General features: G+C 33.2%; 1 protein-coding gene across 1 annotated transcript; it reads left to right on the top strand.

The window, feature by feature from the left end:
* On the top strand, nt 1-25,033 carry LOC131852874 (hemicentin-2-like). Its single transcript, XM_059203611.1, has 7 exons — nt 1-94; nt 2,036-2,187; nt 2,953-3,033; nt 3,646-3,729; nt 22,051-22,185; nt 23,674-23,890; nt 24,594-25,033. Exons 1-7 carry the CDS (start codon nt 1-3, stop codon nt 24,707-24,709), a joined length of 879 nt encoding a protein of 292 aa, XP_059059594.1. The 3' UTR covers nt 24,710-25,033.

Below are 25,033 nucleotides of genomic sequence, written 5' to 3'. Positions count from 1 at the left end.
ATGAGATGGCGACTGGCTGGTGGGATGGGTCTACCGCTTGCAGCGACCATTTTAATCATGCTCCCTCTCTTCACATCATCTACTGGTGACATACGTAAGTTGTTTTAATATAATTTAACAATTATGTAACTTGTAAAAATATATATATACGGGGAGCAGGATGCTGATGAGAGGGAGCAGGAAGCAGGTGGAGTAATCTTAATTAAATAGCACTCATTAGCGAGTTCTAGTACTTGTGACACGAATGACAGTGACACGAATGTTTTCAGGCTTTGGATTCTCACTCTAATATTGAACTTACAGATGTTCAAAGCAAACCAGCAAAATCTCTATAATCTGTTGCTTATAACAGACTATAGTATATCTTTCGCTCCTACTTTTATAGTATGTTAATTAGTATGACCATACTATTTTAATTCTGTATTCTAGAAACTAATGTGTTTGAAAAAGAAAAAAAAATTCTCAAAACTCGACTACATGACGCTCGAGCTTTGTCGCAATTAAAATGTATACAAAAATTTATTATATTTAATCGATATTAAATATATTTACTTTTAATATTGTATACTAAGAAAATTCCTGACATAATTTCCCGACGGTTTTGCTATCTAATAACGTCAAGATATTTCTTAAAATTGCTAACAGTAAAATATTTATTAGATCTAAAATTAAATCTGCCCTTGTAATTATAACTTGTTGCTTTGCCGAATAAGGTTTGACGTATCGTTTAAAATTTTCCCCGAACTCGTTTTACAATAGCATTTCAAACTTACTATTAATAAGTATAAATTAATTATGTAAGTACATTTAATTATTAATTATTAAACATCTTTTCATAGAAAATCAATGTGATCAAAGTATTCGAAAGCGACTTTGACATAGATTTTGTTTGCGTGTATAACTTTGTACTACGTATTTCTGCCGTAAACTAGTTTGTTCCGGTATAAAAGTCTTATGAAGGGGAAATATGTTAGTAAAATTACATGGTACCGCATTGTAAGGTCTGAAAACTTAGTCCTCTGAAATAGCAATGCATTTAGCATATATTAATTGTGTGATGTCCGTAGAGCTATTGAGTCTATAAGAAGTTGAATCAATGAAATTACAGAATACAAGTCCTATGGAATTAAAACGCTTGCGTGATGTACCTGCGACACCTAATAACGTGATGAATATGTTCATGCCTGATTACTATCATTCATCATCATCGCCTTCTTCCTTATCCCATTTATTTAGTTGCGGCGTAATATGTTTTTTCTCTTATATTCATCCCTGTTCGCACTCATCTCGTTGCTTAGGTCCCTTTCTTGCCATTACATCTTTCACATAATCCATCCATCTCTTTTTCGGCCTTCCTCTGCCCTTTTACTTTATTCCGTCGCATTACATGTCCAAACCACAACAGTCGGTTACTCTTTAACTTCTTCTGACACAGGCACCACTTTCATACTTCCTCTAATGTTATAATTCTTTATCTCATCCACTATTGTCACACGACACACCCATCTCAATATTCGTAATTCAGTTGCATGCAGTCGTCTTTCATCTTTCTTTCCATTTCAAGCTTTCCTGATTATCCATATTGTGGTATTCAAATATTATATGGATGACTATAATGTATTGTAACGTAATTTACTTATTATACACTTGTCATATTCTACTCACTAACTGTGGTTCTGAACTATTTAAGTGTTTATCTATTCGAAATAATCAACTTGTTTTCTTTGTATTTTGTAAATCCACACATTATACTTTGTACTGCTGCTTAGATTAAATTTATAATTACTTGATAATATTACTCTGTTCACACATTTCGATAAATTTGTGAGGTATCTGTTATTGGCTTTACTAATCATGTAACACTAAATAATGCATATATATTGTATAAGTTATTGATTACATAAAAAAGCGGTACGTTCCTTCAAGTTGCCAAATTATATATTATTGCTAATTTCATAAAACCTGAGTGGCAGATGACTTTTCTATGTTATAATTAATGTAAATCCGTAACATAATAGTTATTTATGATGCTTAGGGCATCACGGGACCTCCAGAGGCAGAGTGTGGCGCGGCGGTGTTCAACCTTCTGCTGATGTGACAGCGAACAACTCCGTTAGCAATGTGACAGCGCAATTAGGTGGCACGGCGTACCTGCACTGTCTTGTTGGGCATCTGAGTGAGAGAGGAGTAAGTCTATTTTATTTATTTATTAAAACGTCAATACACAAAGATACCCATGACGGGCTTAACACTGCCGATCGATCCAATTCAAACAGGGATCAAAATTACGACGGCCTGAGCCGAGATTCGGGCCCCTAGCGACGCCATAAGTCTAAAGTCGTATGAGGACAAGAGGCGGGAGTTAGCCCTCAGCAGCTTCTATCTTTTATCGTCTGGTGAAGCTGTAAAGGTTGCGGCCAACAGCAATAGAATAGTCCAAAAAAAAGGGCTTAACACCTTGAGGCATTTTCTCCCGGTCACTACTATCACTACTGCCCTATGGCAAAAAGAGATAAGTAAATTTTTTCTGTTACTTTTTATTTTTTTTCAGACAAACTGTAAAAAATTGCCTTACTGCCTATCTCAGTGTAACCGATTTCAGCCGCCAAGCAGCTTGCTTTGTAAGCTGTGTTTCGGTTTTAGGGTAGATAAGGCAGTGAATTTATAGAACAAGAGACATATTTGTTTTCTGGAAATAGAATGCCTGTGGTAATATGGGTATTACGTCACAGTATAACGTGATGTCAGTAATGCTGTTCATTTATAATATATAGGCGACGGTTAAAAAAGTCTCTAACCTCCTACAAAACTAATGTCACAATTAGAATTTTAATCAATTCCTTTTAAATTAACGAAACAGTAACACTAAACTATAAAAATAAATAAATTTTACAATTATGAAATAATTTTATTATAGCATAGAGTATTAATTATCTAAAATTGTATTTACAGCAAGTCTCATGGATAAGGAAACGGGACTGGCACATATTGAGTTCGGGCAAGTTCACGTATACCAACGATGAAAGATTTCAGGTAAGAATTTTTTTTTACATAAATCTAGTTAGTAAGGTGATAAATAGTAGTCAACAATGTATTTATTATACTTATATGTATATGAGTAAAATATGCACAATAAAAATATAATGTACTTGTTCATGTATAGGATAATACTAATAATAACCCTCGACAACTCACACAGGACTATATAGCTCCGAGATGAGCAGAGCTTGTCATGGGAACTGATAGAAGTACTTATATATAAAAAACACCCAGAAAAACAATTGTATTCATGATTACAAATGTTTACTTCGCGCGAGGAATCGAATCGGCAAGTTTTAGAAGTAATGCGTTGTGCTAAATCGCTAGTCCACCGAGACTTTGAACAATTGGTTTTAAAGAAAAATATTAAAAGATAAATGTGGAAATAAATAAATGAAATGTAACTTACATAACAAATTTTTAATTTCTAATGTTTTCATGATGTTCCGCGTCAGATTTTCTTACATTTGTTTTGAACATACTTTAAAACAAATTAAATAAATAGAAATAAAATTATAATTTAATTTTAATAATTAAAACAAATTCTACTTTTATCTTGTCCTATTCTTTGAATTATTGTATAAACTATTTAACAATATCTTTCAGGTCTTACATGGAGAAGGTTCAGAAGATTGGACACTCCAAATCAAGTTTGTTCAGAAAAGAGACAACGGCACATATGAGTGTCAGGTAAGTTATATTCTCTCTCTTCTCTTACGCTTAAATATACCTATTACGTGACTGAAATGCAACTCAAAAGGAGATCGAAATTACGATGATCTGAGCCATAGTTCGAGTCCTCAGACCAAAGTTTTACCTGTCAAGTAGGAGTTGGACATCAGTCGCTCTATAAGTCCTTTCGCGGGCATGGAGTCTTCACTCGCACACTTTTCGTTAGGTGAAGATGTAAATGCTGTCAACATTAGAATATATTGAATAAATACCATACAACCAAGAACAAACCAGTTGAAGTTAGTTAGCTAAAATCTCAAGATAAAATGAATAATGAAATGTTGTAACGTAAGTTAGATTAAAGGATTACGTTTTCCAATTAAATAGGTATTTTAAACGTAGTATATTGTTTCTTTTAAACTAAATAAATAAGAAAATGCTTCTCCATTGTAAGAAGTTGCTTGTATAAATGTAGAAATCTTTGATAATAAGATTTATACTGATGGATGACGGTACAGCGGTTAACGCCAACCGTAGAAGGATCCTCGTACAAATTTAAGATTTTTGGCCTTCGCTACAAGGACATTTTCACACTCCTACATTTGTGCGAAATGTTGGTATAAAAAAATCGGTCAAAATGCTATGTACGACGTTATAGACAAATAGAGCACAGATTTTTTATACGAGCCTGAGTGTCTTAACGTTGACAACCCTAATTAAAGCCGAAACTTCATAAAAAATTGGACAATATAAAAACACTATAGAAATTACAATTACACAGTTTCCTGCTAGTAGATATAGCCTAGGAAAATGACTACTTCCTACATTTTTCTTTGTTTCTAAATGATCTATAAAATAAAATAACAGCGCTAGGTAATAAAAGTACGGTATTCACGTGATAGCTATTAATAAATCTAGTACATAAATCTAAGTGACATTTTGTCTCCAAGCCGGTTTATTGATGATACTAGTAAGTAATTGATTTGCTTTCGAATTTAAACGCTCGGCTTACTTGTTTTAGTAACAAAGCTTGAGTAAATACGCTCTAATCATACACTCACACTTCAAGTAGTTATTTAACGATTAATCGCATTACTGAAATAACAAATCGAACAGAGTAACAATGAACTATTAGAGAAACAAGTTCCGTAGTAAATTACTGCGGGGTTACATTGTGATCGGGAGAAACAGAATTGTACCTTAAACGAATTGGAATGAGGTACAGACACGGAATTTCATTAGTGGTCGACTTTGACCTTTTGGAGTAGTCTTATGTAATGTGTAGTTCGCAAACGAACTAGTTCAGAACAGTGATTGAAAAGTAGAACTAAGAGAACTAGTTCGAAGATCTTTCGCTCTTTCATTAGATCGTCTTGCTAAAAATACAAAAATTTCAAATTTACTGGCTAAGTAATAACCTAATAGTTGTAGAATAAACTATATTGATCTGGATGTTTTCTATTTATATTATACATGTATTTACAAAAAATATATTAAGTATATCTATCATCTGGATGAATGGCGGTCCTCCACCATGCTTTTTTCCAGCAACTTTTTGTCAGACACAACGAGATTGAGGAATCATTTATAAATTGTGCTACGTTATTACATATATCAATAAAAAGAAACAAGAACGAAGTAAAAATAAATGAAGTAAAAAAAAAACGTAATAATATACAGTTCTGGGCAAAATGTGGTTACTATGCATTTTGTAGAAACTTTTTGTCTTACCTTGATGCGATCTTAAACCTTTCAAGAAAAGAGCTTATAAATATACCTACACTTCCCGTGATATTGCAGGTAATTATGAGCAACGGTAATTACGTACCCCAAACTTGTTTACCCCTTATTCTATATAATAAATCTGTACAACAAAAAGTCTTGTAAATGCAAAGGTTTCAAGCGATCGAACTAGTTCGAAGAAGAGCTCCGAACTAAATTAACCGCTCAGTGATGAACTAGTCGTATTATGGACAACACTATTTTGGAGGGTGGTTGCAGAACATCCATGTAAAGGAAATCGATTCTGGAATCGAGTCTTCGAGACGTAGTGTGTAATGTAATAAGCACTTGTCTGCGGTTAGTTTCTAGTGTTCTATAAGCTGACAGCTCAGGGACACAATTTAGGATGTCGATCAATGAGGTTAAGCAACATTGATTGATTTAAGGGTCAACGTAATAGTGCTATTCAGAGGCACTTTATGTGTTATATATCGACAGCTATTCTTTATTATTATCTTATTATAAACTACTGACCAATTATCACGAAATTTTATATGTATACTAGGTCGGTGTAAAAAAGTAAATAGGTCTGAGAATAGGTTATTATATATTTTTTATATCCCTAAGCGATAACGGTGGTCCAGCCCAAAAAATGTATATTTTTTTCATTTATAGTGAATTAAAAATACATACAATCCTAAATTATCACCCTACTACCATCAACCCCAATTTTTAATAGCGTTATTTATTTATAGGACACAACAAAGTTTGTCGGGACAGCTAGTACATATTATAACATGTTACTGGGTAAGCTTGCAAGATCGTATCAGTAGAATTGCAATAGTATACATATATATATATGTTTATATTTGTCAACAGATTGAAAGAAAATAATCACAAAATGTTAAGTGAAGCTTACCACAAGACATTAGTGAAAACCTCTCCTAAATCGTTTAGGCTGTTTCAGAGATCAGCACGCACATTCGTGCAAAAATTGTAGCAATTATTGATTTGGCTTAAGCTAATAAAGAATAATTGTATATTTGATATAGCATCCACGTACAGCAATCAGTAATAATTTTATTATATGTATAGATCGTACATTTAAGACCGTTATCATATATTTTCCATTTACATATTCTGGAGCGACCCTCAAATTATGACTAAGTATATAACCAATACTTTTCTTGAATAATGTCTTACTTTTTATGCATGACTTTGATCCAATATTCGTACAGGATGTAATAAGAAAATGTAAAAGAATCATATCACATATATATTCAGTGTAAGCCATAGATACCGAAAAGACTTTTTTTTTCTTTTATTTACGGCCTCGGTGGTCTAGCGGTTTCGCCTACGTCGATGGTCGCGGGTACCATTCATTGCACTGTACAAACATTTTTATTTATGAGTATGATTATTTGTATCTGCCTGAGTATTTTCTATATATATTATGTATGCATTTACAAAAAAAAATCTATATATTCATATCAGATCTCTGTACCCCTAACGTTCATTCGTACTAAGTAACTTAGCTTAGGACTATAATAGGATATTATTATTAGTATCCGTAATGAGTGTATCTCATAGGTGATACACCGCGCTACAGACTAACCCATCTGACATAACCGTCGTGAAGGTAAAACTCATGAAAATATGAGCCCAAATATATTCAGAACCGCTCCATACCACGTCGCATGGTGAGCGATGAAGCTCATCGAACCCCGGGGGAGGGTAAGAGACTGTCTTATAAATCTCAACGACTTTAATCAGAAAGAATAATAGAACGAGTGGGAGGGAATAAATAAACTGAGTTTACCCCAAACGAAGTGACTGACAGCAATAAATCTGAATGTAGATATTTATTTAAATATCTTAAAATCAGCATCAATTTGCGGTTGGTACAGTACAGTCATCAGATATATAGATTGTATATCTATATGTACATATGTGTCATAAGACTTATAGAATACGAGAAGAAAATTTACCAGTTCAGGTTCTTCCCAGTACATCACCTATATAGCTAATGGAGTGGACAATAGAGGTAGTGATAAAAAGTTTTAATATTTCTTATAAAGAATAAATAATTTTGACTTTGATAAAGTCAAAGTCAAAAGTATTTTATCCTATACGACATTTTTACGTATGATGGTATAATTATGAAGGTCAATTTTTAATTGATTAAGATTAGAGCGAAAAGTCCACATTAACAATCAAAAATCCTTAATATTTATACTCGTAACTATTCAGATTTAATACTGTTATATGTATAACTTTATGTAAATTTCTTGACTAGATCCTATTTATCGACTTTACCTTGGCAACTACCAACAATGTCACTGTCGGATTAGCTATAAGAGAAGTCGTTCCCATCCTTATATAGATTCTTTTTTAAATTCATGTATTATTTTAAGTTACAAGTGCAATAACACACATGTATCTTGATCATTTATCTTATGATGACTCTGTGTTCCGAATGAGTGGTGGAATGAAACAAATAATACTAATCAAGAGTGCTTATTTTAAGTTTATTTGAATAAAGGTTATTTCTATTTCTACTTCTAATCGAAAATATGATATAAAATAATGTTTCTTTTAAATAGAATTAGGTAACTTTAATATTTCATGTATCTCAAGGGTCGACTCGATTTCTTTCAGTCTGTATACGAGTATAACTAACCGATATCCGGCGATAGTACCAATTCATGACCCTGAAAAAGTTTACACAAGGGACCGCATGGTTTGATCCTTCATATATAATACATTGTGTTCAGAATTATGATGCTGTTCTTTGTAGAAAGTTGTTATATTGAAAACATAATATACAAGGTCCTAACTATGATTTCCTATAATCCAATTATAATTATTAAATACTGTTTAAATAAATTGTGACATCAATCACGGAGCCACTATAATTCAAGACGGAATACTGTTTAATAATTAACTGAAGCCATTCTTCTATCATATCTGATCAATATATGAGTATGGAAGTGGTACCACTTATTTATATATGTTGGAAAGAATCGATAATAGAAACATGACATAGTAATAAATTTACTTATAACTATATAGTCTTTATTATTTATCAATTGCTGTACTTTAACATTGATAAAGTACAGCAATTCTAATTTTTGGTTTATTCATAATTTCAGGGTACTTCGAAACAGATCTTAAATTAATGATAACATAATGTAATTGCTATAACATTTCTCACATTTATAGTTTATATAGAGAAGAAGTACAGAATACCTAGCAATATTTTTGTTCAATTATTCATAAAAAATACATTAAATCAATAAATAAAACAATACACGCACTACCATGCATTTGACACACTCACACGCATATACATACTCTTTTGTTTAATTGTTATTGCTGTTTCAAAGGTCTTTCTGTATTTGTTATTACTGTGGACTTTCAACCACAGGGCGACTACTAGTAAAAATCATTTTACTTAACAATTTTAACTTCGTAAAATTATAACGTAATGCTCCGTCTTGACTGTTTTGTTGGTCTGCATGTATATTTTCCGAACTAAGTAGGCTACCCCCACGGAGGGGGTTGCGACATTATGCCGAGGCGTTCAGTTCCGCAGTACGGATTAAAATATTCATGCTCTCGCCAACCCAAATTATTCCGCATGCAGGCCCCCGGGTGGATGTGATACTGATATTTCTTAAACAAAACGCGATTTTACATATCTGTGTTGAAATACATGTCATTATTGGCATTAATTTCTTTATACAAGGTGTTACCAAATTATATTAAAAGAGCAACACACAAGTTTCTTGCTTATTCTTCTTGTGATGAGACAGCTTTCCGAATAAGCGGTAGATTTAAAAAAAATTTTGACTATTCAAAAATGCTTAAATTAAGTTTATTTGAATAAATGATTTTCTATTCTATTCTATTCTATTCTATTAATTATCCGCTACAGATCAGTTTTAATTATATTTATACAGGGTTAACCGAAAAGGTTATGCTAAGCTGCAAGCACTGTAATATATCATTCATAACTATTTAATGTTATTTCTGAAATAGATATTAATTTTATTTTCATTTAATATAAAAATAAACATATATTATAAAGGATATCTTGGTAGCATTAAATTTATTTATTTATTTATTTATTTATTAGCATACAAAACAGATTACAGTCAATATAATAATATAATAGGAGCGTGTAGTTCGGTACAGAACTGGATTGTAATCCAACACTATGTATGCCTAAGAGCTAAATTATATAGACGCATTCAATATACGCTAGATAATTAGATAAAGTTATATAATAAAAAGTAAACTAAATAGAAAATGATATATAACTACGTAATGCAATAAATTATCATGTTAACAGAATTTTATTTATATTAAAGAAAAGAAAATTGGTATACCTAATGTTAAATATAATTTGTCAGTTTACGGTGGAAATTTAATTGTCTCCGGAACTGGACCAGCGTTGAATGGAAAATATCTATATTTCTATTCGAGACAAGAATTTCATTGTATTGGCGACACATTCGAACTATTGGATTATAATAAGAAGTATTATTTGAGTAAACCTGAAGATAGAAGGTGTTATAATTACGGTTGCGTGATCTAAATCTCGTATTAAAGTTTAATAGAGAAAGAAGAGTGGACGAGTCCAACTGATGATGAATAATTTTATGTAACAAGGTTAGGTCATTATTTTGTCGTCTTATATATAAAGGGTCCAGATTAAAGTATTTCAGACGTTCACTGTAAGATGCAAGTTTACGACCTAAGCCGCATCTATAGCTAAGTATCTTTAAATAACGTCTTTGAATACTTTCAATTCGGTTGCTATGTAGTCTATAGAAGGGAGACCAGATAGCCGAGTTATATTCTAAAATACTACGTACGAGTGAGTTATAGATACTAATTAAGCTTCTACTCTGCCGAAAGTTTTTAGTTGATCTTGTAATGAACCCAAGAAGACGGTAGCTACGGTCAACAATATTATCATAGTGGTCTCGAAATGTTAGTTTGTCATCAAAAAGCACGCCCAGATCTTTTGCGACACGATTACGTTCAAGAATTTTATCCCTAAGGATATAGTCAAATTCGAGTTTATTTGTTTTTTTAGTAAAAGTTATAACGAAACATTTACCCACATTGAGCTGCATGAAATTACGATCACACCAATCGGAAAGTGAATTTAAATCCGATTGCAATCTCTGAGCGTCAGTACTATTGTCCACCGTAGAAAATATCTTAAGGTCATCTGCATAAAGTAGACAAGGACAGGATAGGACATCGATTAGGTCATTTATGAAGATGACAAATAATAACGGGCCTAGATGACTACCTTGCGGCACACCAGAGAACAGTGTGACGGGAGCAGAGGTATGACCCTTAATTGCAACCAGCTGACTCCTACGACTCAAGTATGACTCGAACCAGCGAAGCAGAGAGCCATGTACTCCGAATTCTCCCAGTTTTTTAGAAAGCGCAGTGTGATTGACCTTGTCGAATGCTTTTGAGAAGTCGGTATAGATGGAGTCCACCTGTGATCTTTTTATAAAAGCCCTGCAAAGATAGTTCTTATATTCCATAAGATTAGAGACGGTAGATTTATTGGCAATGAATCCGTGTTGTTGAGGATGCAAAGAAGATTTGACATGACTATACAGAATATCATACACTACACTTTCAAAAAGTTTTGCTAAACATGATAATATACTAATAGGTCTGTAATTTCCACAATCAGTCTTGCATCCTGATTTATATATGGGTATTACATGTGCTACTTTCCAAACTGTAGGAAAGGTACCATACTCAATGGATTTATTAAATAATACATTAAGAGGCAAACACAGTTCATTAGCACAGTTCTTAATAAACAAGGCAGGAATACCATCAGGACCAGGACCTTTATTCGGATCTAACTTCTTTATTTTGGCTAATATCATTTTATGTGTGATGTTAATGCCGCTTAGGACACTGCTGTGAGAACTAGTAGGTGAACTGGCGTTAGAATTACACTGACTGTTTACAAATACAGAGCTGAAACACTTCGAAAACAGCTCGCAAACTTCTGATGGATTATTTGATGAGACACCGTTATATTCCATAGTTACAGGAATCGAGTTCACTCCTTTTTACTATTGACAAATCTCCAAAAGGACTTCATGTCACCTTTTAAAGATGTCTCTACTGATGCTACAAAGTCTTTATAACAAGATTCGATTAAATATTTGCTCTTAGTTCTGTAATTAGCAAATTCATCATAGTCAAGAGGATTGCCAAATTTCTTATAGCGCTTATGATATTTCAGTTTCATTTTAATATTATGTCGAAGTGCAGTACTAAACCATACTGGGTATTTATCGGTATTGTTTTTCGATAGAGGCGTATGTCTATTGATAATATCTTGTAATATTGTATAAAAATTACCTACGTCAAGGTCAATATTAGATGAAGATAGTATTGAGTCCCAGTTTACTTTCGACAATTTAGACTTAACATCATCAAATTTGCATTTATTAAAATTAAAGCGTTTACGAGAACATTCTTTTACGTATTTAACGTCCTGTGCAAAATCACAACAATTAATGTCACAAGCTATAGCAGGATGATGACTATCCAAACGACTAAGAGGATCTACACCATATACTTGAATTTCAACTGTGGACAACACGAGGTCAAGAAGGCGACCATTTGCATTTAGTATACTGTTAAATTGCTTGAGCTGACATAGAGACATGATCTCACACAGAAGCCGAGATTTATAATCACACGTTGAAGTAAAGTTCAAATGTAAACAGTTCGGAATCCCATGCCAACTTAAGCCAGGGGTATTATAGTCACCAATACAAACAAATTCGGCGTCATTGGAATTTAAAATTATATTTTGGCAATTTTCATAAAATCTTTCTAATAAATTAAAAGGCAGATCAGGTGGCAAATAACATAAACAAATATTAATTTTACGACCTTTTCCATTACTAGACAAAACTGTAATCCATAAATCTTCAATATCACTATCCCACGAGAAACGCCTAATAATGTCAATGCCCTTTTTTACTGCAATAGCAACACCACCACCTTCGTCTTTTCTTATGGAGGTAGTACAACGGTCGCGACGGTAAATGTTATATCGAGAATCAAATAATTCTGCATCGAAAACACTGCTATCCAGGTTAGTCTCAGTGAGACAGATTATGTCATAATTACAAGTAAGTGCGTTAAGGTATACATCTGTGATTTTAGAACGAATTCTGTTAACATTCTGATAATATAATAACATTTTCAAATAAAAAGGTGATCAAAAATTATACAGTAAAACAAGCTTAAATTAAAATATGAAGTTAAAATTAAAATTACAAGATTACAAGAAAGTGAATAATATACGTTGTTTATGGAGATAGTCTTTGCAATACTTCTTTGTTTTTAACATAAATACTTCCACACTTATCATCCTTGCGTAGGTACACTCTGCCATATTTGACCCAAACGTATTTATACTGTTCTTCTTTCGCAAACTTCCTAGCCATTGCAAACAACTGCTTACATTCTGGTGAGAGATGTTCTACGACATATATTTTTTTTGAGTCGCCTGACAGTGCCAGGTGGCGGGAGTTAAGAGTGTCCTTGGGATGTGCCTTATTAAATCTCTGAACGCTAGATATTAATGTATCTTTCATTCGTGGTGAGGCGAGGGTAACCAGGATATTCCTCGCACGCTTGGAGTTACTATCCATTTTAGCTACTCTGCGACAAGCGAGTACGCAGTGGTCTTCGATGGGAAAATTAACGGTCTCACATAACTTTTTGAATAATAAAGTCACGTTCTCATTTTTTGTTTCCGGTACCTCTTGTATCTCAGCATTGTAACTACGACTAGTTTTCTCCAGGGCTGATACACGATTTGTCAATTTAATAATCTCCCCTTGCATAAGTTCGCAGTCAGCCTCCAAAGTCTTGATAGTGATATCTTTTTGTTTTATTTGAGACTTCAAGATTTCATGTTCAGAGGTGAAAAGGTTAGTAGCAGTGTCAAGGTCATTTCTCATCTCTTGTACCACGGAGCCCAACTCCGCACGAACCATACCCGCAACATCATCCCTTAGCGCCAGACGAAAACTGTTCATAAATGATGTAAGCGACTCATTCAATTTTTTATCAAAAAGAGCACTAATTTTATCCATTGTCACACCATTACATCCAGGATGACAAGGAGCGACGTCCGCAGTGCCATAGGATAATGATGTATTATCGTTCTGAATGTCGAATGACATATTAAATGAACTGTCGTTCCCTACTGGTATTTGGCGTTGTCGAACTGGAGTGTCAATATTATTCTTACGCCTATGGGACACGTTGCTACAGGATGGGCAAGTCCATGTTTCTTTATATGATTGAGTTAGTGTTTTATAGTGGTCATCCCCTATATTAAGACATTTGTTGTGGAAACATCCCTGGCAGTATCGACACTGTAGATAGAATTCAGTTGAAATAGCACTTAAGCATCCACGGCAACAAGGCATCTTCGAAGTCTCTTAGCGAATGTCGTTTGTTTACAAAAAGCTTCTCTTACTGTTCGCCGTAAGCCAAAGCAATAAATGCAATAAATAACGACGTGAGTATAAAGGATGATACAGGAAGCGCCCTCTCTTGTTAAAGTTAATTACTATTAATGCAAGCTTATGTCAACATGTGATGATGTTATGCTAGTGCACATAAAAGCAATGAACTGAAGAAGTGCAAGAGGAAATTGATAGATGTCGCCAGTGTATCGGAAGATGATGAAGCAAAATCGATATTCAAAAGAATATTAATTTTTTCATATTTCAAATGCGATAATGAAATTAACACCACAAAATTACAGTTTGCACTACAGTTTTTGTCACATTCATAACTCAAAATTGTTAAGTATTCACTTTCTTAAAGAATGATTACGTTAATACATTACGAAGTCAATAGTCAAAGGTATTATAGACACGATCTTTAATAATAGCATATTATTTATTATCACTAATAGTTATAATAGTCACTAGCACTGATATATTCACTATAAATTAGTTCTTAATAATATTTACTAACTTTTTACTATTTATTTTTAATTAAACGCAGGAGCAAAGATTTATGTGTATATACTGAACGGCGCCCTCTAGCGAAAAAAAATTATTCGAGAAAAATGAAATCATGTCTTACCATAACATAATCACTGGTGAAAATTAGGTCTTTATTTTGATACTAATGAAATTTATTAATAGCTTATGTCTTGCCTACTATATTATATTGTGTCTGAAACAATAACTATTTTACAAAAAACATGTTTCAATTTATCTTTTAAATACTTTTTTGGTTAAAAATTTAATCCACATAGACATCTGGTAACACTGGTTAGTATTACCAGATGTATTTCTTCTTAAAAACTTATGACTTACTTACTTATTCTTCAATAAAAACACTGTCTTAAGTCTCAGTAGCAATTTTATTATTTTGAAATCACCGTAAGAAAAATAACATCATATTGCTCTAGCACAAAGTATAACAACATCCCAATCATCCGAAACACCATGTTGCCAGTTTAATCACTGCATAGATCCTACGATATATTGAATACGGATCCACGAGTCTCGTGATTGACGTAAATCTCCAAAAGGTAAAATAGAGTAAGTCCTATGATAATAAATACTTAAAGACGCACATAATTTCATTCGGGGACATAAACAAACAGGCTGATTTATCGGATTTGCGTCATAACATCAACACTGGTATTCTGCCATAAAAAAAGTAATAACACTGCTCTCGGTGTAAAACGAGGAAATATCACGTGACACGGAATACTACTCAGCCAACGTACCACGGATCAAATAACCGGCGACGTAGTTACATTTCGGTATTGCCACCCGTGTTAGCGCTTACAAACCATTACCAACCTTAATAGCTTATAATAAAAGTAATTTTCACGCACGTGCATTTCAATGTATCCCTTGATCGATTGATATTCGTAACGAGGTATAAACCACCCCGAATATATCGTTGATTCAAATCGCGTGACTTACGAATACACGAAGGAGTTTGTCTTATGCTACGCAGGGTTGCCAGGCTTAAAATCTTTAGCCTAACAGTGAAGTGAAAATCTTATAATATTAACTCAATTTGACTACCAAACAAAATAAAAAATACAAACTTTTAGAATAATGAAAATGTTCTCGTAATACGTAAAATGTCGTATTTGTTGGAAGATCCTCGGACGGTTGGCATCCCTTACGCCACGGCTTCAGTAAACGCGAAGCCGCGAACGTTCGTGTTTAGCGCGCTTGTACAAGAAAGTGTACTGAAATGATTAAGTAATTGTCTATTAAAATAGCATACTTTCCATTTAAAATTTTATCGGCATAATTAACTGTTCGTTGTTTTCATTTATATAGAAAAGAGAAAACATCTGTTTTATCTTGACAATAGTCTACTGTTATCCGACGTCAATTTACAATAGAAGCAAATATTTTTTTTATAATTTACTATGGATATCACTTCATCACGGGTCACCTATGCGTTAGATGTCAACTTAGATGTCATACCTCCGTATCCTGTATTACTACTACTTTATCATATCCTTCAATTACTACAAAGCAACTATTCGGCAGCTGAAATAATGCTTGCGATTGTTTTTTTTTAAGGAAAAAATATTTATCATATTATTCATATGACCCCAGAAAGTGTTTAGAAGTATAGTATATGCACCTAAATGCTTATGTTTTTATTTAAAATTTAAATTATCATCCCACTGGATTGCTAATGAAATGTTAAAATTTATAAAAGTAATTTAGGCAACTGCTTTATATTTCACCCATTATAAAAAAACTTATAGACTTGCAGACTTCTTTTTTAATTAAAATGATATGCTTATAAAATTTAAATGATACAAATTGATCTGTAATATATGTAGGTATATATATTATATAACTATATATTTGATAACGTTGTAAAAAACTATATAACAGAAAGTACAGAATGATACAAACTTCTTAGACATTACAAATGAATACAATTTTATATAAAAGTATTTCGTCCTCACCAATCGATCGATGTAAGGATTCACCATTCATGTTTCAGTGATGAATTTCCGCCAAAACCTCAGTTTGCAGAGAATTGTTTGAAAGCATTCGTTGAAAATATCGTTCGCTTAATATAATTTGCTCTGTGAATTGAATTTATTGGAGGTAATCTGTAATCCAGGCAAATCCAATGCGAAAATTTTAATTAACAGTAAAATGAAAAACGAACCCTTGTGTCGCCGGCTTAATAAAAAGTTATTGGACCAAATTGAATTATTTAGATTTTAGATACTAATAATATTATATTTTTATTTGCGAAAGCGAACCTTGCTTTTCTAATGCTGCTCTTTGGATCAATCTTGAGAGCAGCGTTATGGATTTTTAAGTAGATTTAAATTTACATTTTATTATGTTTGAAGTAAGTCTGTAATTGAAAAGAAAATTTCTATTTTACGTTTATTATAATATTTATATAAAATTATTGTTATTATACTATATTATTATGTCGATTTATTATAGATATGTCAATTATCTTTTATAAAATTATTCTTTTTATTTATGTACTTTTACACGCGGCTTCACTCGCATGGAAAAAAAAAATTATGATGATCGGTTTAGTAGTTTTTGCGTGAAAGCGTAACAAACGTCCCTACTTTCACATTTATAATATTAGTAAGGATTGAAGTGGCTAATGAGCTGAAAAGAACATCATTACCGCCATCGCTTTACCATGTGGTACCACTCATACGTCGCCATTCCAGATGAAAATGATGTCATCCTGTAATTGCAATACGTAATCGCATCCTACAAAGATTACAAAAGCAAGCGCAAGCTGCTTAGCGCCTGAAATAGCGACTCTTTAAACATTAAAACAGCGTACAAAGCTTAATTGTATACAGGTTGTTGTATTTGTTATATAAATGAACACAAAAATGTATCTATTTATTATCTACACCAACTTTTAATACTGAAGCGATTGTTGTTATGTTTCTTTGACTGAGCACACAAATGTTTAAAACACCAGTTTTTAATAATTTTTCAACCAGTAGTCATGAATGAATGAATGAAAAACTATTCATTGTTCCTCTTACACAAAAAAAAACAATTACATATACTAATATGTCCACAAGTACAATACTTATAAAAACATAATCATAATAAGATACTGAGGTAACAAAGGGCTGTCTTATCGCTAAATTGCTATTTCTTCCAGACAACCGGAGATATGACGGAGACGAGTGACGGAGAAGATTATACTTTGTGTTTGGTCGAGGCAATAATTAGTTACTAATTATAAATACCTTTAAATTGTATATACATATAACTACAATTTAATTCTTATATATAATATATAGAAATAATATATAGAAAAAAAAACTATACATACAATAGCGATGTTACTGTGATAATTTTCGCAAATACAATTTTTTAACACACAATTTAAAATTAGACAGCGATGACAATTTAGGCTACTGGCAGTTCATTTCATATTCGGACAGGCAGTACAATGATTGTCATAAAAAGCAGCATGATGTAGGTACTTGAGGTTCTTCCACGACCTAAGATTGGTGTTATTAGATTTAGAGTTGTAAAGTTAATAAACCTTTCCTGAATTCATGATTTTATTTATTTTATTTTCTTCATAAAATAATATAAAACAGCGATAGAGACTGCGAGGAATACGTAGTGATTCATAAATCCACTTGTCCTACATAACAGCAGTCTGCCTAAGTAAAAAATACTACAGAACATAATGCCTGCTTCGTTCCCAATACCAAGTTACAACCACCCATTATACTGGTAGTGCCTTAGACACTGGCAGTCGTATCACGTACGCATCTGATTGTTTTGTGGGCTCTCATGTATAAAACACATTGTTTCCTGCCCCTGTATTTACCTACCAGTGTTGCCATTTCTTAAAAATTAATGAGACGATGTATTTTTTTTAAATCACTTAGTGGTATATTTTCTAAATTGACAGTGATTACTGTATTCATTCTAATAAACGTTAATATTAATATCTATTTTATTATAATCAAGTACTAATATATTTTTAAAAAGTATTAGTGAATACTGTCCTGCAATTCTTCTCAGTACAAATTAGCGATAGATTTGGCTTAATAAATTACATGAATAAAGATTCATTTATTTTGAATTATCACTATAAACCTAATAATCAATAGTTCTAAATTTCAATGGAATATTCTAGAATAAAATAATAACAGCAATATAATTTGAAGTAATAAATAACTTTTTTTACGGAAATTTGCTCCGGTAAAGGATCAAATAGTATTTACTAATAATAATTTAGTCCAGTGTTATAATCAGCTATTTTACCATACCTTTGTGAACAGATTATGTTTAATATATTATTTATAAATTGCTACTCCACTGGCAACACTGCGGAACTGTTATAGTTTTTCGGGTAAATTTGCTCGTAACTATTGAGAAATAAAACATGAGGGTAATGTACGCTTTTTCCTTTATACAGAAAAGGTTGCTGAATTATATTATTCAGTAGGCACAAGCTCTGCTTACCGTGGGACTAGATGGCGCTGTGTAAATTGTCCAGGTTAATTTATTTTAGTTTTTAAAAGTAGTTAATATATACTGAATAGCTCTTTGTTTGTGATAATAGTTACGGTATTTTTGAACTTAAAAGTTGGATTTGAGAAACTCTTTTATATATCTTAGCCCAATTCTTGAGGTTTCCAAAACGTCACGCTATATTATATACGTCTGCTGTAGATAGAAAAATATATACTATATTAATTTACGTAGTATCTACTACGTCTACGTTAGCTATTTATGTTTAATCAGTGAAACATTCTGGTTTGCCTTTGTTGTTTTACTTAATTTCACTTCACTTCAAATCCCCGAACCGATTGTGTATGCGCGAAATCATTTCTTTATGTAAATACAGAGATCTGCGATATTGGTGGTCCTTTAAAAATTCAAATATGAAAGATGTTATTGCTTTTGTAAGACTTTTGTTATTTTGGAAGGAATTACTACGCCGATATACTGTTATACATATGTACCTATTGACAATGTACATAAATTATATTCCAACTGGAGAGGCACTAACCTACAATGCACAGACTTTTTTCCGAACTATAGTAATGCAAACCCCAGCTGGTCTTTCCAGCTTCACCGAGCGATAGGGTGGAGTGCATATGGTACTCCAAACGCGCGGAAGGACTTATGGAGCGGCTGAAGGTAAACTCCTGCCTGACGGATACGACTTTAGTCTGAAGGCACCGCTAGGAGTTTGAACCAAGTTTCAGGGCGTCGTAATTTCAATCCTCGTTTCGGATTTCGGAGGGGCACAAAGTTAATCGTAAAGCTTATATAAGCGTAGGTCTTTTTCACACTTTCCTACTCATAAAAACGTACCATTTTCACTTGAAAACAAAGGAAAAATCTGATAAAATAAATTTTGAAATTTCATACTAAATTGATCACGTGACGACGCAGTTTTTACGAAGCTATTAAAAAGTATTTTCTATTTTCCTCTTTGCTTCTTTGTGAATCATGTTCATGAATACTATTACTTGGTACATGTAACCTTTATAATTAACCCTCTATAAATAGATACCCATTTACATAGATAATTCTAAGCTGCGGTAGACTTTTAAATAAAGCGTATGCGTGGGTATCTCAATCTCGCTTATTTCAGCCGCCTAGCAGCTTTTTGAGGTAAGACAATTAAATTACAGGATATGATATAAGATCCATGACATTTTAGTCCTTTCGAATGGCTAGAGTGTAATCAGGTGACTCACATGTTAACGTCATAAGCAACGGTTATCAGCTTGTTTGCCATCTCAAATACTATATATATATAAAGGTACCTACATTGAAAGTTTCAATTAAGGCTAAGAAAATTTACCTAGTAATTTGTACAACTCTTCTCAAACATCTCTTATTTATTTACCAAATGTACACAAATTTCTAGAGCTCCTTTAGAATTTCGTTTGCCATACATCTTTTATTTTCTCCATTTCTATTTTTACTTCCTCCGCCTGGTAAAGTACGATGCAATTTCGAACTTCAATTGACGTATTTAACTGAAACGATTCGAGAAATAGCCATTTTAAAAACCTTTACGTGGTCGTACTTGATAAATTCTTTCTTTAATGGATGCACTAAAACGGGAGTTATTTCATTCAACTATACTATTAGTTTGTATAAGTTAAATAAGCATTAAACTAACCTGACTAAAAACTGAACATCTAGTAATATATATTCTATCTTCTAATCGCATTATGATAATGTTCACGTAGATCTATTACTGCCACTTATGATAAGTCAAATCTACCTTCAATTCGGAGCAACGAAATTATTACAGCAATCTGAACCCGATCGGGCACCGAATCGTGTCGTAGGTAGATGTTTTAAGACAATTAATTGTAAAATGTCAGATTTAGGCGCCCTCGGGCAATTTATTGTATAGTCAGGGTTGTGTGCTTACCAGGGTTGCCAACTTTAGAGCATTTTGCATCATAACACGAAGTAAAAAATTTAATAAAACCTCATATTATTGGATTTGGTTTTATGATCTTATATATTATCGTATCTCATACGTCAAAATCTCGTGAAAACTTGTACAAGAAGGAAAATGTAACTGTATCAAAGACAAAACAGCTCATACTTCTGCGAGGCTCCTCGTATGTTTGGCATCCCTAATTCTTACTATACCATCTATATTTGCTCACTGGTACCCTTCTCGTATGTACCTAATACTATAAGTACAAAGGTGGACCCAGAAAACAATTATTCATTAGATACTTGAGATATACTATAACATATTGTAGAAACGTTTAACCAAATCGTTTGAATAAACGATGAGAATACCTTTCTTAGTATTGGAATTATTTAATATGTAGACAATATTATTACTGGGTACATGATATATTGATTGTGATAGTATTCAATATTCATTGTCCAGTTGTTACTCTACTTTCGATTTTGTGCTATGTGTGATATAGTAGTATTTATTTCGCACATATAATGTTATTCGAAATTTTTTCAAATAGTAGTAGGTATTTCATACTTTTCGCAGTTAGAATTGCGTTCTGAATGGACAATAGAATCATTACAAAGTACGAGTACTATGTATTATTACTCGCCACGTTGAACTAACTAACATGGAGTAGATCAGAATAGTTTAAACGAGATGTCGCCTGCCCTACAACACCTACAGATAGGTCAACGTAATGGCGAATTAGAGAAACACCTAACCTAACCTCCTGGTTCGCCCTTAGAAGATTTTCAGCACATTTTAAATGCAAATGAATACCTACGGCCTGATGTTAATTCTTAGCGTAGCCTATGGACGCCTGGAACACTAGTATCAGTGCGTTATAGACCCTTAAGAAACCTTAGCACAGAAAAATCCCATGCTGTAGTTTAGCGAAAACCTCGGCAGATAGTTCATTCCACAATCGAAGTGTATGCGGGAGAAAGCTCCTCTGAAATTACACGTTAAAAGTCTGATCTGATGTCATGCTCATCCTATCAACCTTCACTGTACTATTCCATAATAATCTATAGATGTGAAACTAAAAAAAAATATTACACGTTTCAGGTATCAACCCGGACAGGAATAGTGTCACACTACGTGCGCCTACAAATAGTGATCCCAGAAGCTTTCATTTTGGGCTCCGGAGAGCATCATGTTGATCTCGGCAGTGTTATACATCTTATATGTATAGTCGAAAAGGTAAGATATATCGCCTCTTATGTGATGTAGGAGTCAAGTCACCGAAAGGAGTGTATGCATGAAACGAGTTATGAATGCAAATGAACCACGGAGTGTGTGGAAAGATGTAAGCTAATAGCAATTTTTTATGCTGTAAGTGATCCGAGATATTTTTGAACTATTCTAATGCTGTTGGCCGCAGCTGGCCCAGCTACTACGAACGATAGGAGCGAGTGCAGATGGCACTCAACCCCACGGATGTACTCATGGAGCGGCTGATGACCAACTCCTCAATCGGAGGGTATGACCTGAGATGGTTGTAAACCAATCTGACTTACCCTCATGTCAGATATCTTATCCAATAAGATCGAATTAAATTAGATCTAAATTGGAAATAAATAATTCAAAATTGATCAAAACCTACAGAATAAATTATAAAACAAAAAATTAATTGCAACAGTAAACCATTAGGCATCGATGTTCTCAATTATTCGCTTATAATATTTAAATTACAACAGAATGTTAATTTTAATCATACATTTGGTAGGTGTTATCTACTATAGTTGTTAACAAACGCTGTTGTATGCGAGTACAAATGTTATAAACATATACATACATTTCATATTTATGTCTATATCTACTTTATCTACCAAAAATATGAATATAAAATAAATCAAGAGCATATAAATAAAACATAAGCGTTCTATACAAACGTAATCACATCGTACCAGCTACACATGCGTACTGATGAATTTTTAAACTGCCTCATCTTTAATGTAAGTTACGCTATACGGAATATTTATACCAATACGGTATATGAATAAAGCAACATAATGTGAACTGTTTGTATTAGAATAAGACAGAGACCGTTTACAGGTTTTTTGTTCAGTAGAAAGCCTACGATTATAGCTTTCTGAAATGCTACGTACATCTATAAAATTAAACATTAAGGCATAATGTAATAAATACATGAACAATCTCTTTATTGCATTCAAAATATTTATTATGACATTAATCAGAATAATGAAATAACAAAATAGAAAATATCCATAAACATACATTATATTTATAGAATTAGAAATAATCTTCATTTAAATAAACTCTATATAAGCACTTGAATACTGATCAAGATCACAAGACGAAAGAACAAGCAAGAAACTTGCGTGTTCCTTTTTAAAATGAATGCACAGTAACAAATAGGAGACATGCCATAATCAACATAGAAACCGCTCTATGAATTTTAAGTTTTGTCTACAAAAACATTATTATCATTTACAAACTTTTCAATTTTATAATAAGCTTGGATATTCAGTTAAAGGTTAGACGACTTGACCTAACTGTAACCCACACACCACTTCCTGTATCACGCTATGTTAGGTTGACTGGAAGAGATCTGTTATAGAGATAAGTTCTCGTTTGCTAACAAAAATTCTAATTTGTACATGAAATCTTGTATTTAAATGTGCAATAAAGATTATGTATAAAATTACGATTTTTTTTAATTTATAGAGTCCGACTCCGCCACAGTATGTGTTTTGGTATCACAACGATCGTATGATCAACTACGATGCTACGCGTGGTGGTATCACAGTGGAAACAGAGCCGGGGGCCCGTACGCAGTCCAGGCTGACGGTACGAGGTGCCACGCTGAAAGATTCAGGAAATTATACGTGCAGCGCGAGCAATACTGAACCAGCGTCGATACATGTTTTCGTGTCTGAGGGCAGTAAGTATCCAATATCATAACATCTATTATAATAATAATCCTGGACCATCCACTCGGCACCATGTAGTGTCAAGGGGAGCTTCTGTTACGGATACTAGATATGTATACATAGGTACATATTTCTTTGTAAATACATACATTATATATATAAATATAATGTATGTATAAAACATTCGAATTAATACAAATGTTTGCACCATGCAAAGAATCGAACCCTCTACCATCGGAAGTAAAGCAGTGTGCTAAACCGCTAGACCACCCAGAATGTCTATCCATTTATAATTAAACTCGTCATTTATTAATATAGCACCGGCTCGGCTCAGCTTCTGGTGCAGGTCATATTTTTATCACTATCCTTTCCCAATTACGCTAATAACTTCAGTTGAGAAGAACAGTGCACAGCTTCTAAAATATCTAACCTGCTAACTGACACTGGTCATCCCCATCCGGTGAAGGTTGAGGCCAAGGTCAAACATTCCTTCTAGGAAAGGACGAACCCCTCGCCCCGGCATCCACCCGAGGGCAACAATCCATGGACAGCTGGATTTAGGTTAGATTTTAGCCTCTTAGGACGGGTTACTAGAAACTAACGCAAATACAATGTTAACTTTTATTTTACTTGGAGAAATCCGTCATAGAGACACGGCTTATTAAACAAGTAGTTATACTTGGAGACAATTTTTTTAACCATCACATATTTCAGGTAACAAAATGGCCGCAATACTACGACGTAACACCAGCGCGATACACGGCATCACTTCCAGCGGCACCTGCCTCCTGCTTCTAGCATCCGCGTTGACGCACTTCGGTCTGCGATGACGATGAACCGCGTAGTTAAGGCTGTAATGGCTGATTAGGATAGTCTACTTGGTAGTTACTGGTAAATTATGATGATTATTAGTTTATCAACTATTTTGTATGGGACTGTACTTAAAATAGGGAAAAAACAGTAATTCCTATAGTTTATTCAGATGGTAAAAGGTGGCGAGTGTACTTAAAAAAAGGAAAACTAGTTAACGAGTTATTCCTATAGTTATGCAGGTAGAAACGGGCGGCAGTCATTAGTATGTGTACTGCACATTTTTTGACCGTATGGTATAAAAAGGGTACACCTTTCTAACAATAAGTATGGTATAGGTCGCA

This window comes from Achroia grisella, unplaced genomic scaffold, assembly GCF_030625045.1.
Source record: "Achroia grisella isolate CSIRO2021 unplaced genomic scaffold, CSIRO_AGI_Agris_v1 utg869, whole genome shotgun sequence".
In the NCBI taxonomy this organism is placed as follows: domain Eukaryota; kingdom Metazoa; phylum Arthropoda; class Insecta; order Lepidoptera; family Pyralidae; genus Achroia; species Achroia grisella.
Note: the sequence above shows the minus strand (reverse complement) of the source record. Positions and strands in the feature narration are given on the sequence as shown.

Excerpts from the sequence above, each read along its gene's own strand:
- LOC131852874 (XM_059203611.1), top strand. The coding sequence starts at position 1 with ATGAGATGGCGACTGGCTGGTGGGATGGGTCTACCGCTTGCAGCGACC. Across the intron at positions 95-2,035 it reads ATCATCTACTGGTGACATAC|GGCATCACGGGACCTCCAGA; the intron begins GTAAGTTGTTTT and ends TATGATGCTTAG. Across the intron at positions 3,730-22,050 it reads ACGGCACATATGAGTGTCAG|GTATCAACCCGGACAGGAAT; the intron begins GTAAGTTATATT and ends TACACGTTTCAG.